We start from the raw sequence: 14,113 nt of genomic DNA, 5'->3' as shown, positions 1-14,113 counted from the left end.
TTTAGCTCAAAGCAAAGTACAACTAACGGTGCTGCCTGCAGGAATGCAGACTCTTGGTCTTGTTTGCTCCTACTTCACCCTTGAACAAAAAACTTCTCTTCTGACAAAATATTTATTAACAGGCAATAGTCAACATTTATGACAGGTGAAGATTCATATCCCTGTAAGTTAGTTTCCTTCACAAAATCCTAATTTCAGCCAGAAATATGGTGAGTAACAGAAGGAAGTATCAGTTAATCAATCACAGATGTATTCACCTATGATTGTAATACATGCATACATATTACACCTTGTAAATGTTTTGAGTACACAGGCAGTAACGGCATACTATCAACACATTTGCCAAAGTCTCTGTTAGTCCACAAAGTGCACACATTCCATCCAGATGCACAAGCTGGACCTCATTATGAAACAGATGATGCTATGCATATTCCCATTTGCCTTGTATAAAATTATACTTACCGTGCTCGTATAATCCTCACGTGCGGCTGAGGAGCTGCCCTGACCAGAACCATCCCAGACCTGTTTTGCCATGAATCAGACTAGATTCAGAGAGTAGAAGCATGTGCTGTGAAGCCCCTTGAGACTCACAAGCACTCCACCCTGCAGAAACAGCTACAATGTGCCTTTGCCTGTCAGATGAAAGGAATTTCTCTCTTTCGAGTGGAGAGTCTGTCTCTGAACCCGCTAACATTCGGCAGTCTTTATCCCTCCCTTCTCTCTCATTTCTGTCATATATTATTTTTAGAATTCACATTTTGCATCCATTCACAACTGTACAAATGTATACTGTGTCCAGACCGAATGCTGTGTGTGTGTGTGTGTGTGTGTGTGTGTGTGTGTGTGTGTGTGTGTGTGTATGCATGCGCTTGAAGTTGTTATATCCACAGGCTGGAATGTGTGAATGTTTGACCTCTTCTTCTGTTCATGAATGCAATTGTTTAGTTTATTAATATGTATGTATACATTCCAGATTTAGGAAGAAGGCAGGATATGAATATGAAGTATGTGAGAAAATGTCTGAGAATATCAGCACGCTGTCTACAAACTGTGCAGCTGCAGTTTTTCCCCATTAATTGTGGACGAATTGCAGACAGCTCAGGGTGCGGTCCAATTTTACGAAATCATGACAAGATAATACAACACAGAGCTCAATATTGGTTTTATTCTAGTGAATTTCATTCCAGTCCACCATACCAGGCCCATCTAAAATCCAACACACATTTTGCCTCTGTTGCAAACATGCTACAAGAAGTTTGACTTAATTTTCTACATTTGTTCTCTCGCGGTGAAGCGAATCAGAACACGACATTTTGAGCTAACTGGTTGAGCTAACGTTAGATTATAGCTAAACAGCTAAAGCTCATAAAATCTGCTACAGTCGTTTCAGCTAGCAAAACCGTCAGTCGGCAGCTAGCAAGGAGGAGCCTGCTATTGTCTACCTCGGTCAAAATTACTGAAAATTTTAAGTGGTAGACAGTTTTTAGACTAAACTACATTATTTTGCGTCAAAGAATTGAAGCTTGACTGGCACAACAGTGACTAAAGGTTGAGGGAGACATAGCAAACTTTTCCAAAGTATCTTAAATGCACACCTGCACCATAATGATCATAATGTGATGCTACCAAGTGGACAGGCTCAGCTGTCTGACTGTCTCACATAGTCTCTTCCACTATCTCTATATCTCCCCCTGTTCTGTTCTCTCATATTCTCCCACTCTAACTCTTTACTCTGTCTTTTGTGTAAGTGAAGCCGTGGGTCTCCCAGTGACATGAGCGCTGCTCCTGTAAAACTAATAATGACTGAGATTTGTGCAGGCTTAGCATTCTTTCACCCTTTCAGTGCAAGACACTGAGAATGGAGTGAGGGGAGGGGATGGGGAGAAAAGTCCAGGGGTAAGGGGGGGTAATGTCCTAGTTCGAGAGGGTGCAACTTGGGAAGTTGTGAAAAAAGAGGCCCCTTTCCCCGAAACACACCACATGCTTTCATTTTTTATGGTTCAATGCCACAGAAATCACACTTCGTCTGCTCCAAACATATTATACAGACACAGGAGTGTACACACATGGACACATACATACACACTGTTCAAGTATACCCTCCCACTCTGTCATAAATCCTGCATATCCTGTCCCTAAGAAAAATCAGGAATGTAAACGAATGTAAATGATGCTGGACAGTTAATAGTTAACATTACTGCTTCAACTCTAGGCCATCAGTCAACAAGTTTTTTTTTTGTTTTTTCGAACCTCACACTTAGAAACCATTCATTTCCCCTCCTACAATACCGCACGCGAGCAAAACACGAGAAAACAAAGCCACAGAATATAAAATATGCCCCACACACTGACACAACTCGCATAAAGATCACCAGATGTGCAGCGAGATGCAACTCGGGGCCAAGGGGGAGGTCTCACACGCACTGCCCTATCTGATGCTCTCCCCTCCCCTCCTTCACCCACCCTCCCCTCCTCTCCCCCAGAGACATGTGCGCACGCTGTGCCAGCAGACAGTTGCGGCTTCCAGCGACTGATGCACAGACAGCTGCTGTTTCTCCCTTCACCGGCTCCCCAAAACTATTCTCCTTCCTTCATTTCATCCCCACACTGCCTCCATTCATCCCCTCTCTACTTGCCCCTTCCTTCCCTCTGCTCTGTCATTCTGCTCTGCACTTTTTCTCCGGCGGATATAAAGGCAGGTCCATTTGGAGGGAGAGAGGGCTTGTGAAATCTCTGGCTGCACATGAGCACCGGAGAGTTATTGCTTCAGCCGGAAAGGCACCACGAGCGCGTAAAAGGACAAACTTTGGAATAAGGAGAGGAAGAAGGAATACCACTGAGACAGGGAGGGAGGGAGACGCAGAAAGAGTTTGGAGTTGGGGTGCAGGACACAGACCATGTCGGGCTCTGTGGTGCTGCTGCTGTCCCTGTTGGTCCTGTCCACAGGCAGTGATACCAGGAGAATCAGGAAAAGAGGACTCAACCATAAGGTTTGGGATGCTAACCTCACTTTTGACTTTTGCTTGTGTGTGTGTGTGTGTGTGTGTGTGTGTGTGTGTGAGTGTGTGGATTTATTCTCTATCTCCATCTGTTTTCAGAATATCCTCCAAAGTGGAAGTAGGTGAAAAGCTCACAGCTTGTAACAGTACAATACCAGCTCTGTTGCAGAAAGCTGGTTTTCACACAGTGAGAGCAGTTTTGTGGCTGAGGTGAGAGGTGGTCAAGTTGACCTTGTATGAGGTGCTTTAACCCAGGAGTGCAAAGGGCAGTGGTGTAAATTAAGTATATTTAACCAAGTTTAGGGAAATACTCTTTTTTTTCTTGGCAAGAGTTAGATGAGAAGATCAGTCACACCAATATAAGGCTACAGCTAACCAACAAGCTAAGCTTAGAAAGCTAAAAAGCTTGCAAAACAGCTAACTAAGCTCTATCACCTACCAGCACCTCTAAAGCTCACCAATTTACACATGATGTAACATTAGTAGGAAATATTATGTATAAAAACGACATGTCTGGCAAGGGGCTATGTGCGGGACTATTTCTTGGCAGTGACATCCAAAACATAAACACAACTTGTTATTTGTCACTTTGGTATTTGTGTGGATTAAACAAACAAGATAAAAACATACATTTAGTTCTTCCACTTTGGTGTTTGTATGGATTAAAAACAGGCTGGCTGTTTCCCTGTTTCCAGCCTCTATGCTAAGCTAACCAACTAAAGGCTGTGGCCTTATATTTGCCATGCAGATATGTATAATTAAGTGTGATTTTGAAGAATTTGCACTTTACTTAATTACATCCATGCTACTTTTTTACTGTTACTGAAGAAATATGAAAAACATGTTTTATTCCACTAAATGTATATGACAGCTATAAATATTACTTGGTTTAGATTTTCAGATTATGATGCATTGTTATAGACCTAACTACCCAAAAGTAGAAAGTAATCACAATTAGCTCCATTACAACAACATAAAAATGCTGATCCGGGTTAATGCATCCCTTATAATAATTTATCACTTTGAAACGGATATTCCGTTTTTTTTTTGCTTTTGCTACGTTTGATACAGTTTAATAGTAATGCTTCTGAACTTGTATGTACAATTTTAAATGCAGGACTTTTATTTTGCAATGGAGCCTAACTAAAAAGTGATATTGCTTCGACAAACACCTAACAGACACGCTTTGATTTTGAAGCATGAAAAATCAACATGGACGGGAGTGTTTTTCAGTTTTGATGAGGAGTGTGCAACAGGTTGGAATAAGTTGCTGATTTCCAAGTTTCCATATGAGTAATTGAGGGGCACACACGATGTACAACTTGTGTGTGTGTGTGTGTGTGTGTGTGTGTGTGTGTTTGGGGTGGATTATTAGGGCAGGAACTGAACTTGCAGACTGGGCCCCTGCTTGTTAACTCAACTCAGTGTGGCTGATTGATCATCTCTAACAAGGGCTCACTGTAGCGTGCTGCCTTCTCTTTCATTTCCGCTCTCGTGCTTCAATGTTCTCACTTTCTAGCTGGGTTGTGCCCTCATTGGCCCTTTTCTCTCTGTCATGCTCTGCCTTCGTCTCTCTTCCCTTCTGTCGTATGAATCAGTTAACCTTTCGACATCTCTCTGCCATGCTTTCTCCTTCCCCTCGCCCATGTGCCTCTCTCAGCACACCAACCCCCGTTTTCCCTCTTTTATTAAATCTCTTTCTCTCGTCTCCTCTCAGAATGGGCCAAAAGCACCGTCTTGCTCGACTCTGCTTCAAAGCTGCTGTAATTGGAACATGCTGAGACGGCTGTGCAGAAGCAGTTTGTCTCTTTCCCTCTGAACCTTTTAATCTCTGAATCTCTCAATCTTTCATTTTTTCAACCACCTCCCCCACACGCAAGCACACACACACACACAGCCTCTGCCTCATTCATAACACCGGGGCTGCGCGGAAAGTCAAATTATAGTCACTGGGAATTTCACGTAGGCACTGTGCTACAGAATAGTCAGTGAGTCTTGAAAGGAAAATTGGTAAAAATGTATAACAAACCCAAGGCCACCAGCATGCCGAGTGCCTTATTTATCTAATCTATGATCAAGTGAATGTCTTATTTTATGTATTATTTTCAAATAAGATGAGTAGACACATTACTTACTGTAGATTGGAAATGTATTAGCAAAATGTAAGCTGTCACTTTTTACTTGCATTATGAAATCTACAATTTCCAGTTCATAATAAATGTGTTTTCATTATGTTTTTCTTTGCCTCTCTATCTCACTGTCTGTGCAGGAATGACCTTAACTTCCGTTATCTGACTTAAAGCTCTTAACAGAGAGGTGTATGTTTGTCTTCTGGGTCAGATTGTCTTAGGGAGCAGAGTCACGTCCTCCATGCTCTCTTATCTAGACCTCCCACTGACAAAAGGGTCAAAGGTCACCACTAGCACTTTTCTAATTTCCTCTTTGTGTTTGGCTAATATAGCCTAATACAACGGGGGATGAAATAAGGGTGTCGAGGGAAGAAATAGGCAAGAGAGGGTAACTTACAATCAAGAGAAACACGTTTGATGTGTAGATGGGAAAACGGGTGGAATGGTGTGGGCAGCAGAAGTCGCACACACCCACACAGTCTCATACAGCCATAACACAGTCTGGCTCAGACACCTGCCTGGGCATGTCAGTGAGCAGGATCAGTGTCTGACACTACCGCCATGAATCTTTACTGTTTAGTTTTAATTTATTTGATGTGATGTGAACCATACTGACAGCACCTGGTATTTAGACAGGGCCCCTGCAGATGCTCAGAAACATGTGTAGCCTACTTCCTGTTTTTGGGCTGGCCGGCTGTTTGACTCGGCCGGGGGCAACTATGTAAAACAAAACCGATTCACACATTACTTCTTCACTGATTTGTAGCTTATAAGGAAGTGTCTACACTATGTAACAAAGCTGATGCTATCAAATATGAGTAAACACAGAGGTTCAGGTCATGAGCTGAGTTGAAGTGGATTTAAAGGGACATTTTGATTGCAATGGTTTAGATTCAGCATCTATCAAATTACTTAATTGCTTGCTGACATGCAGCACTGCCTGACTCCTGCTCTTTTAACTGTGTTGTTGTACAAACACATTCACTGCTAAATGCAAGGAATGTATTTTAATTCATCAGCAAATAGTTTGTGGCCTTTAAGGCTGAGAGTTGACAAGTCCTGGGAATGCATGACAAATGCAGTACAGCCTTGGCTAGTAATGGCTGTTTAAAGGTCACACCGGCATTTAAAAGGGCAAAATTCCATTGTACTGAAATTTTTAAAAAATAAAATATCTCTGATAGTAATGGATTTGCTTGCAGAGGCAGTGATTTCCTGAGAATCTTTCCGGAGAGTCCAAAATGGAGGAATGTAGCTTAGCTTATTAGCTGCGTTGCACCATTCACTTTTATTTAACCTGCTGTGTGAACTATACACAGGAAACAGACATGATTTGCTAACACAAGAAAGTAGTTGCTGGTACAAAAAAATCTTTAAAACCTGTGTGAACTTATTGTCCTGTTAGCGATTGAGCTAAGCTAGCAAGTTTGTTAACTTTTCCCTCTTTATTTTGTAAACAAATTTTGTGGCTCTTTGTAAAGAGGGGAGTTGTTGTAGTCAGTCAGTCATCCATTTTACCAGTAGTTGCGTGAACTGGTGTCTGCGGCTCTAAGCAGGACTAATCCCAGTCAGATGACGTGAGCCTGCCGGTCAGAAGTGTATGATTGGACTAACACTGTAGTAGATTGCCTCTCAGTACGCTATACACACAAACCAGACAATCACATCCACTGCTCCTTCACTCCTTTTTTTTTACCTGGAGCCTCTGATGTTCCAGACATTCCTTTTCTGTGGCAACCAATTCATAGCAAACCTGAGTCTTAGTATGTGAGACCACAGACATGTTTGTATCCATATCACTGCTTACCAGATATTTACAATATACAGCTGCACTACAGACAGAATAGTAACAGTGGAGTAATAGATGAGTTTAGGGCGACCTCTATCATTGCCGTCCCTGCTACCTTAGGCTATGACTGACAGGTAGCAGACGCTGTTTTCCCAACACTAATTAGCTGCATTCACAGTTGGTTTAGCTCCCCCCTGTCCGGTAAACCACGCCTCATATGGGTCCAGTCTGTTGGTCTGCATTTCAATGTTAAACATCACCACTCTCCCAGCATGTCCACAGTTCAAAGACAGTTTTGCTCAGCTGTTGATCTACCAGTTTGTCCATCAGTATGTCTCACTCTCATCTCCTCACAGTTTAGCCTGCTGCTTCTCTATCTATCTGTACGTCTTGTCTATCTTTCTGTCAAACTGACTGCTGGTATAGAAACAGGAAATGAGTCCTGACAACCCAAAAGCTAACCAGATGTGTGCTGTGGGCTACTTCATCTAGTAGACATGGGAGATGTAGCACATTTGAGTTGCCACTTATACAAAAGAACACAGTGTTTTCCTTGTTTATGCAAATATGTGCACAGCCTTGACCCCGCAGTACTGTAAGTGCAGAGATTGAGTGTGTTTCTGGGTATGCGTATGTGTCTCTGTGTGCATGAAGCATAGGAAACAGAAAATATCAGTATCTGTCTAAGATCTCTGCGTGGAAGCATGAACAGCCTGATCTCAGTACAATTACGGAGCCAGACTGGGTCTCCAGTGGCTTCTCCACACAAACTCCCCATAAACTGCAGTGCAAAAGCACTAAAAAGAGAGACAAGGAAAGTCAGAATGAACACGAGCAAGATGCAGAGAGATAGTGAGAGTTGACAGAAAGGGGGGAAACATGCCCACAGATAGACATGAATATCCCACAAGGGCCCGCTGCCAGTGTCTAAAGGAGAGCAGCACAACAGACAGGAGTGTAAATAACCATTGTGGAACATCAGAGAGATGTGCGCGGGATTGTGCGACATATCTCAGGATGTAGAGCATGGCGGCTCTTCTGGCATACCAAGACACAGCGTAGATGACACAAGAGGAGTCCTGAGGGTGAAGCAGTTACACTAAGAGCTGAATGACAGCAAAAGTACAGTAAAAAAGAAAAAGTTTGTTAGAAGTAGCATCCACAGTGTTGGCAAGCCTAAGGCTCAGGGATCAATGCAGTAAACACATATAAAAGAACAAGTGGCTTCTGCCGCGTACAGTATTCATGTGTACAAGCAAACTCACGCTTTACACACGCAGTCACATAAATAGGAAGGGCGCACTTGAACTTTTGTAGGACACGTTTGCAAGAGACTTTAGGAGCAGATCGGATATGAGACTAGGAGAGTAAGGGCAGTCATTATGTCATTATCCAATCACAGCAGACTCTGTAGTCTTCATTCATAGATTTAATTGTACCAAAAGACGTTATGAACCACTTCGGCTCAACTGAGAGCGATGAATGAAGAGTTTGAAAGGCCTGTAGTGTACAGTGTGTGGGAGCATGTTCAAGCAGAGGTAACTGAAAAAAATGCTCAAGTCATTGGGGCTGAGTATTGTTTGAAGGTTTTGAGACTGGTGTCAATATGATACCTGCATTTCGGTGCCAAGTAGGACATGGGGAAAAAAGTTTGAAACCGAGACTCTGCAATTATACGACATCCACTGTCCCCACTCGGCTATACCAAGGCGCTCTAGAATTTGATTCTTTTGGCCACTTGCGGCAGCGTAAAAGTTGTAACCACAACATTATCATGTCATCTTTTAAAGTTGATAGAGCCAAATGGTAAAGCAAAGTTTACTCGACTTTCACTGAAGCAGATCACAGCTAAGTACCATAGCTACTGTACACATACACACACACACACACACACACACACACCGTCCCTCTGATATGCCAGACATTCCTTTTATTTGGCAGCAGTGAGATTTTCCACATCATATCATCTCAAGCAACTGAGAGGAAATTCATAGCAACTCCAGTCTGAGTATGTGAAGAAGCCCAGGTATATTTGTTTTCTTCACTCTGCAAACAAAGTGCAGATATATATACCTTGGAAAGTTGAAGAAATCATTTGAAAGTACGAAATAGTTTAATTAGCCACACATGGAACAGTATTAGGGCTCACTTGGGGTTGTGTTTCTGGTCACCTGATAATTGGAAGTCCAATATTACCTCTCATTTTAGCTCTGTTTTGGTCTCCACCAACTCCTGAAAAACAATATCTGGCTGTTCAGCTGCTAAATGCTCCTCTATGTATACTAGCTAATTGCTAGCTTTGTCACAGTGGGTTTATCGGAAACAAAAACAGCTGCCTTCTGTGTCAGGAAACAATGCTGAAGACTGACTCAGAGCTACAAACACATTGCAGCCAGTCCCCAAAAAATATTGAACTTTGAAACCCAGCCCCTCAAGTGATGTACAATCAAAACTTGGACTGCTTACTGTAATATGCAGCACCACAGCGTAACTCTTACAGGCTCTGACTGTATTGTTCCCTCCGTCCCTCTATGGTGTGAATCCCTCATCCCACCCCTCAAAGAACCATCCACCAAGCTCTCAGCTGCCAGAACAAATTAATGTGGGTGTAAAGTGAACACACGTACAGTGTGTGTGATACCACCACCCACACCAAACATTTGCTTTCGTTTTTCCGGTTGGTTTGTAAGAGCGTTCAGTAAGCCTGCCAAATAAACAGCACAGTTTTAATGACCGTGTGCGACCCACAAGCTGATTATCTAATTACTAATCTGGTGCAGAGGAAAAACACCCATCTCTCTCTCTCTCGCTCTCTCTCTCTCTCTCTCTCTCTCTCTCTCTCTCTCTCTCTCTCTCTGGAAAGTCTAGGAAATTCACCAACACAACTGAAAAGACATATATATTTAGAAAAATGTAAACACTGGTTGTGCTTGTTTGACACAGCATGTGTTGTTATGACAAACAACTCTGCGGAAATTACATTTTAAATGTGATTACAGTCATGATGACAGTGTTACAAAGGATTGGACCAACAAGCAACATAACTTCCTGTGCCGTTGAAGGGCAAAGAGTTCAGAGGTAACCTTGGTTGCTATAAAAGTGATGTCAGATCAGCACAGTGTTTGTCATTGTTGTTTGTAGCACAAAAGAATGGAGTGGAATGAACTAGAAACTTGATCACACTGAAACGTATCATACAAAAGCAAATACAGTGTTTGAGAAAGTATGAGAGTTCATGTTTAGTCAAGGGCAGCTGTGCTTCTTGGGATTTTGTGTTAATATTCCCCATGTACATACATTTGAACAAAGAATAGCTGCTTATACTGTGAAACAAAACGTGTGACATTTGACACCAGCATTGTGAAAGCGTATTAACACACAATTTCTGTCCTGGATTCCAAACCAATGAACAGGAATCAATAAAGAGCAGCAGCTGAGGAAAAAAACAACTATTAAACCCCAGACACCATGGCTGTGATGTGATCTCATTAAGTTATCCTCTGCAAAGCATTTAAGAGGAGGTCTTCTCAGCAACACTGGAAACATGTGGGCCTGTGCTGAAGGTTGCCAAAGCCGTCAAAGTGTGTGAAGCGTGTCTTTGCTTGGCTCAGGGTCCAGTGGCCTACTTTCTCCTTTCAGAATCACTAGAAAAACGTTTGTTCCCACAGTGAATCACGTTCCCGATCCAGGTCAAGACTTGAGCAGGCAGGCAGGCATACTGAAGCCAAAACATCAGCGTCCTTGCTGGAGCTCTGCTGTGCTGAAAAGGGATCACTCAGATCCATTGCTGCCCTCTGGTGGCTAAAAGGTCTAATCCGTGCAATTTTACAACCACACTGTTAGCATCCAGTCCTGTCTTTTTTTTCAGTTTGGAACCACATGAGAGGTTTAATTTCCAAAAATCCTTCATGACACATTTAACAAGACACATTTAATGTTGTTTCCTTCCAAAATGACTCGTCAGGAAGTACAGGTCTAACTACAGAATTAGATTTTTAGCGAAGCTGGTATTAAACTAAATGCTGAAAAATGTTCTCTTATATCCAGTGAAATGTCTTAACTAACTAGAAGAGCCCTCATCTACATTATTTTTCTGTCTTCCAGGACTACGAGTACCCCAACCACCCCCAGTCCACACAGCACCAGAAGAACGACAGGTGTCCGCCGCCACCCCAGATGCTGCCAGAGAGAGCCTGTGAGGTGCCGGGCTGCCGCTCAGACTCAGAGTGTGAGCGCCATAAACGCTGCTGCTACAATGGATGCATCTACGCCTGCCTGGAGTCGGTCCAGCCTCCACCGGGTCAGCAGAACCAGCAGACAGTTGCACACAGTTGTGTTTGGGAAATTAGTCTGTTTTTGTGTCTCTCTTGAAAACATTTAACAAGTATGGCTGTGGATCTGTGTGTGTTCTGAACAGTGTTGGACTGGCTGGTGCAGCCAAAGCCTCGGTGGTTGGGGGGCAACGGCTGGCTGTTAGACGGCCCTGAGGAGGTTCTGCAGGGTGAGTACACACCAACACCTGAGTCACTGAGGTCGAAGGAAACACCTGTAGCTCCACATGGTCAGCTTGCATGACTTAGAAAAAAAAACTCACCTTACTGAAATTCTCAATGATCAGAGTGTACCTTAGCCTTCACAAATGCTAATGCTGCTTCAATGGATATAACAGGTTCTTGTAGGTTTTCTGAAGTTTACATGGTAGTTTGAGGGAGGACAAGTAAACAAAACAGAAGAACAACATACCAACACCATAACCACTGACGCTAGTATATTTCATGTTTTTGATTCTTTCTCATGCACAGTATGTTTTCTGCCCACTAGCTGAGGCCTGCAGCACAACTGAGGATGGAGACGAGCCTCTTCACTGTCCCACGGGCTACGAGTGCCACATCATCAATCCAGGAAACCCTTCCACTGGCATCCCAAACCGGGGACAGTGCATCAAGCAACGTGGCAACTCTGGTATGGCTAGAGTACTTCCGCTGACTTATAGCCAGGCCTTTGACACACATCATCTCCTATCTTAATTGTATCTTTAAAACAAATCTCTTGCTTGTCAGATTTAATGGAACTTCTCTGCAAAGTCTGTGCTCTTTTAAATCACCAAGGGACAGGGACAGGACTCTTTGAGTCTGGCCTGGTATCTCTTAGCACATCACATGCTGTTAGGTGCCAAGTTTCTCCCATTAAATAGATCTAACAATATACAAATTGGAGTGCTCTGTCAATAGACCAGATTGCCTCACCGATGTGTGGCTGAAGCGGTTGGCAGAAATATTAAACTAATGATCTAATCAAAAGAACATAACCTTTTTTACTTTATGCATCTCATAATTGCATTTCAAGCAAGTGCAATGTGTATGATATGGAGAGCAGATGTCAATCTTTCTTCTTTTCTTTTGTCTTTTTTGCAATTTTATTTACAGAAGGACGTCTGAGGCACAAATACTTCAAGGACAACAAGGACTACTTAGGTAAGTGAGGTAATGTGGACAACCTAAAAAACCTGCAACATTACTGAATCAGAAATCAGCGCTGATCTTCCTGACACGTTGATGGCTCTTTCACTGACAGGCACCAGTTCGAGCAATGCAGTGGGCTACGATAAACATCATCACAAGCACCTGGGATGAAGTATGTTTTCAGTCACGTTGAATTTTCATTTGCGTCTTTAGCTCCTTTTAGACAACGCCTAATGTTTTCTGTTCTGCTCTCAGATCAGCCTGACCTCAGCCTCACCTAAGACCATAACACAACCTCAGAACATCAGCCCAGTCCTGTTCGATCCGCTCTCATCGCAACTGAACCGGGATCCGATCTGACCTTTTTGCCAGACTTCCAGCTGCTACCTCCTCTTGCGAAGCCCCGTAGTCGCCGTGCCTCACAAGGTGTCTTTGTCTCTCTGTCTGTGGTCTGTGAGCAGATTAGGCAGAGAGTGTTAAACGGTGAAGCAGAGGTGTGCACCAAAGCTGTTTATCAAATGTCTTAAAAGGAAATAAGGAGCCAAGGCTATTTTTTTTTAATTTCTTTAAAAACCTCTCCTTCCCTGCTGCTCATTGTTATTGTCACAAACACACTCTCTAACCTTAAGGCTGGTCAGCAGAGAAAATCGAGACCATGTGGCCGTGACACTCATTCTGTCTCTCTTGTTCTCAGAAGGACGGTGCTCAAATTTCCTGATCTGAAATCTGGAAAGTATTACAGACAAACAGGAAAAATTCCAGCTGCAGTGGTTCTCATCTTTGAATCAAATCCAAATGTGGTTTAATGTTCAAACTTACAACTCTAACTAAAAGAATAAATGCCATATGAGTGTGTGGATTGTGTCCGTTTTAAAGGATTTGGAACAGCTGTAGATTAGTTCTAGCCAACAGATGCTGACCGTGATTTCCTCCCTATAAAAAGCAAACGCAAATTAAAATGAGGTTTATTTGAGAGAGTAATATAGAAAATTTGATACTGTAAAGATGGATTTTGGGTGGATTATCCTTTCAAAATAAATATATCCATAAAAATCTGTACATATTATATCTTTAATTAATTTCCTGAAATAAATGTAATGAAACAAGTCAATTGTCTACCAGCGCAGTATGATTTTTCAAACAATTCATAATTTTCAGGAATCATACTGCCTAATTTCAAAATAATGGTCTCTCTATTGGACTTATCACGTTCCCTGTTGCAGTGCAGACCTGATAATAAAAAGGGCTTCGGCACAGAGCGGATATATTAAACTGGCCAAAAGATCTTCTGTGTCGTTCTCAAACGTAGCTTGCTTTAGTTAAACTTAGGTCGTCTCTGTTGTCAATTCAAATGGTGCTCAGTTTCATTGCTGCCTATAATAACAGGAGAATAAGCTGGTCACATGATACGCTGAAAGGCTGTAACCATTCACTATGTGCAGAGCTAAAGTGAACGTCGCTATCTGACTGGTGCTGCAATGTTGCCTTGTTAATTCTATATAAACCAGATTGTTGAAATAAATGCTGAGTTCTGTGCTGTTTTTTTTTCTGTTTTCAGCAAGTGATCTTAAATCTCAGGACAAAGTTAGAAATTATGATGAAGAAGCATTGACAAGTCAGGTAAAGATCACAATGCCACGGCAATGGCTACACCACAGACTTGTGTTCTCTCCGATCATGTCGATTTTGTCTTTAATGGAGTCTTTTTGACACTTTCAGGGTATCAGTAAAATG

The 14,113-nt window shown here is 42.4% G+C and overlaps 1 protein-coding gene across 2 annotated transcripts; it reads left to right on the top strand.

The window, feature by feature from the left end:
* The first annotated feature begins 2,531 nt into the window (after positions 1-2,531).
* wfdc1 (WAP four-disulfide core domain 1) lies at positions 2,532-14,011 on the top strand. 2 transcript variants are annotated; one of them, XR_004213072.1, is made up of 7 exons: positions 2,532-2,990; positions 11,022-11,217; positions 11,335-11,418; positions 11,739-11,879; positions 12,344-12,400; positions 12,492-12,551; positions 12,635-14,011. XR_004213072.1 is itself a non-coding variant. In XM_031856339.1 (7 exons), exons 1-6 carry the CDS (start codon positions 2,898-2,900, stop codon positions 12,548-12,550), a joined length of 621 nt encoding a protein of 206 aa, XP_031712199.1. In that variant the 5' UTR covers positions 2,532-2,897; the 3' UTR covers position 12,551; positions 12,635-14,011. The 2 variants fall into 2 exon arrangements, 1 of the variants encoding a protein (XP_031712199.1); XM_031856339.1 differs by having other exon boundaries at positions 12,344-12,391.
* The last annotated feature ends 102 nt before the right edge of the window (positions 14,012-14,113 follow it).

This window comes from Anarrhichthys ocellatus, unplaced genomic scaffold, assembly GCF_004355925.1.
Source record: "Anarrhichthys ocellatus isolate YVR2014 unplaced genomic scaffold, GSC_Weel_1.0 scaffold2, whole genome shotgun sequence".
Lineage (NCBI taxonomy): Eukaryota > Metazoa > Chordata > Actinopteri > Perciformes > Anarhichadidae > Anarrhichthys > Anarrhichthys ocellatus.
This window is presented reverse-complemented; position numbering and strand designations above follow the sequence as displayed.

Excerpts from the sequence above, each read along its gene's own strand:
- wfdc1 (XM_031856339.1), top strand. The coding sequence starts at position 2,898 with ATGTCGGGCTCTGTGGTGCTGCTGCTGTCCCTGTTGGTCCTGTCCACA. Across the intron at positions 2,991-11,021 it reads AAAGAGGACTCAACCATAAG|GACTACGAGTACCCCAACCA; the intron begins GTTTGGGATGCT and ends TCTGTCTTCCAG. Across the intron at positions 11,218-11,334 it reads GTCGGTCCAGCCTCCACCGG|TGTTGGACTGGCTGGTGCAG; the intron begins GTCAGCAGAACC and ends TGTTCTGAACAG.